General features: G+C 29.1%; 1 protein-coding gene across 1 annotated transcript in view; it reads left to right on the top strand.

The window, feature by feature from the left end:
• LOC107604924 (nucleoside-triphosphatase) overlaps positions 1 to 2,429 on the top strand; it is a 7,830-nt gene extending 5,401 nt beyond the window's left edge. Inside the window, exons 4-7 of the mRNA XM_016306641.1 lie at positions 217 to 308; positions 808 to 1,025; positions 1,171 to 1,360; positions 2,094 to 2,429. Of these exons, the coding sequence (XP_016162127.1) occupies positions 217 to 308; positions 808 to 1,025; positions 1,171 to 1,360; positions 2,094 to 2,236 (643 nt within the window). The 3' untranslated portion in view covers positions 2,237 to 2,429. The remainder of the gene's footprint in view (positions 1 to 216; positions 309 to 807; positions 1,026 to 1,170; positions 1,361 to 2,093) is intronic.

Here is a 2,680-nt window from a genome sequence, read left to right as displayed (position 1 = left end):
CATAAGTCATAAGTTGTGATTAAAATTTTTAACATTTATTTAAATAGACGAATGAATTAATTACTTAACCAACTTAAATTGATGATTAAAAAAAAAATAAGAAACGTGATCTCTTTTCTTATATTTAGAAAAAAATTTTAAATGTAAGATTTTTGTTAGTGTATAAATATTTTGGCTAATGCATTTCTTGGTTTAAAAATCTTTCTTTAATTTCAGTTACTTGCGCTATGGTAGTGATGCTGCTCGTGCTGAAATTTTGAACATCACTCATAATTCTGCTAATCCTTGCGTTTTAGCTGACTTTGATGGTAATATATTGTATATATAACGCCCTAACTCATCATTTGCATTTGATACTCTAAACTGTAACTATATAGAAAAGCTAAAGATAATGGTTATAGATTGTAACTATTGAAATATGGTCACATATTTTACTTTGTAAGAAAAGGACCATGAAAACCGAATAGACGGTTTTTTATACCTATCATCACTGTTTTAAAATGTGACTTAAAGTTAAAAATGTTATAATATTCGAAAGATTTTTAGGTTCAATTTAGTAAAATTTTGAATTAGCAGAATTTTTTTTTCGTGTCTAAGCTTAGAAAAATTTGTATTATTCCAACTACTAGCTACTTCTTTCAAAACAGTAGAAATATTTTCTCAAATTGAAAATGCTTTAAAACTTCCAATTTTAAAACCTTAATCAATGACCTTATTACTATTGTTGTTGTTGTTGTTGTGTGATGGTATGTAATACATTATTTTTTTTAGACCTGACACATTGTTGTTTTTGGAATCCTTTTGAAGGGACATATGCATACTCAGGAAATGAGTATAGGGCATATGCACCAAGTTCAGGGTCCAGCTTTGAAAAATGCAGGCATATAGTGCGTAAGGTCCTCAAATTGGACGCACCATGTCCATATAATAAAGATTGCACTTTTGGTGGAATATGGAGTGGTGGAGGTGGTAATGGACAAAAAAATCTCTATGTTGCTACGTCTTTCTTTTATATGGCATCACAGGTAGATACACACAAAAAAAAAAAATCTTCATGCTACTAACTGCTAAGTTTTCTTACAATAATATTTTTTATATTTAATTGCCTTGTAATAAAATTTGATTAAACATTTATTTGTATTAAGATGTTGATTACTATCATTCTTGTAGACGGGTATAGTTGATCCGAACAAACCCAATTCGAAGGTTATTCCGGCGGATTACAAGGTTGCAGCTAAGAAAGCATGTAATACAAAATATGAGGATGCTGCATCTATTTATCCTCTTATTACCATTGACAGACTTCCTTATGTCTGCATGGATCTCACATACCAATATACATTGCTCGTTGAGGGATTCGGTAAGTTATATATACATCTTAAATTGGTGGTTAATATGGTTACTAGATTGTATGTAACTAAGATAGAAAGCCGACAAGCAACTAACTCTAACCGAATTCAGTTATTCCACTTATATTATTATGTCATTATGTTAGAATATGAGAAAAAATCTTAGTTGCTTTGGATGTAAATTATAAGTTTTATACTGATCTATTAGTGGTAAGAGTCTCTGTCACACGTCAGTATCTGAGTGGTTATATAAGTTCATTAGTACGCATTTTAAATGAAGGTGTTTCCTATTGAAGAGAAAAAAGATAAATAGATGCTTGACCTTTTAGCTACATTTTAGTTTTTGAAAATTTGAAAATACATTTAAGTTTCGGACATTTTTAAAATTTGGACAAATTGATCGCTCTATTCATTTGGGTCTGTCAGACTCAACAGAAAAATTAAACGTAATTTTCGTTGTACTAACTTGGCCGATATACGAATGTACAAGTGGAAGAGTTTTTAAAATGAAACAAATTAGACTCAATGATCGATATGTCCAAATTTTGAGAAGGTCAAGGATTTAAGATATTTTCAAATTTTTAGAGATTTAAATGTCTATTATCAAAAAGTCAAGAACCTATTTGTACTTTTTTTCATATTTAATAATGTCTAGTATTAGCAAAATTACTATAATTTACCATTGTGTGTAACATTATATATATTTTTCTTCCAATATTTGTTGATAATTTTATTTGTTGGCAGGCATAGAACCATGGCAAGAGATTACAGTCACTCAGCAAATTGAATATGAAGATGCTTCCGTAGATGCAAGCTGGCCTCTAGGGAGTGCCATAGAAGCCATATCTTCATTACCTAAATTTGAGCGATTGATGTATTTTATTTAAGCTTCTACAGTAATAATATAAGTAGGCATGTGACACATTGACGCCTATGCCTTCTATATTAAATAAAAGTCATGTGCTCGTATAAAAAAAGTTTGCTATATATAACGTATTGTTGTGTATGTGTTAGTTCGCAATATTGGTAAAGAATATGAAATAAATGCTCTATTTTAAGACAAGTCCAGAATTTCTTATTTATTTTGGATCTACACTTATTTTAATAGTAGAATTTTCATGTTCTCTTGATGGAGGTTAGATGTAAACATTTTAATTATCCAGTATATATCATTATATACATCTTCTGAATTCTTAATTCTTTATACTCCATATTTATTATTTATTATATTTAAGAGAGGTTTATCCTTATGGTTGTCACAAATTATATGGATATATCTCTGATTTTTGTCTAACTTAATATGAAGTCTTTCAATAACCTCAAAAACTATC

Source organism: Arachis ipaensis, chromosome B06, assembly GCF_000816755.2.
Source record: "Arachis ipaensis cultivar K30076 chromosome B06, Araip1.1, whole genome shotgun sequence".
Taxonomy (NCBI): Eukaryota; Viridiplantae; Streptophyta; class Magnoliopsida; order Fabales; family Fabaceae; genus Arachis; species Arachis ipaensis.
The sequence above is the reverse complement of the archived record's forward strand: the minus strand, read 5'-3'. Positions and strand labels throughout refer to the sequence as shown.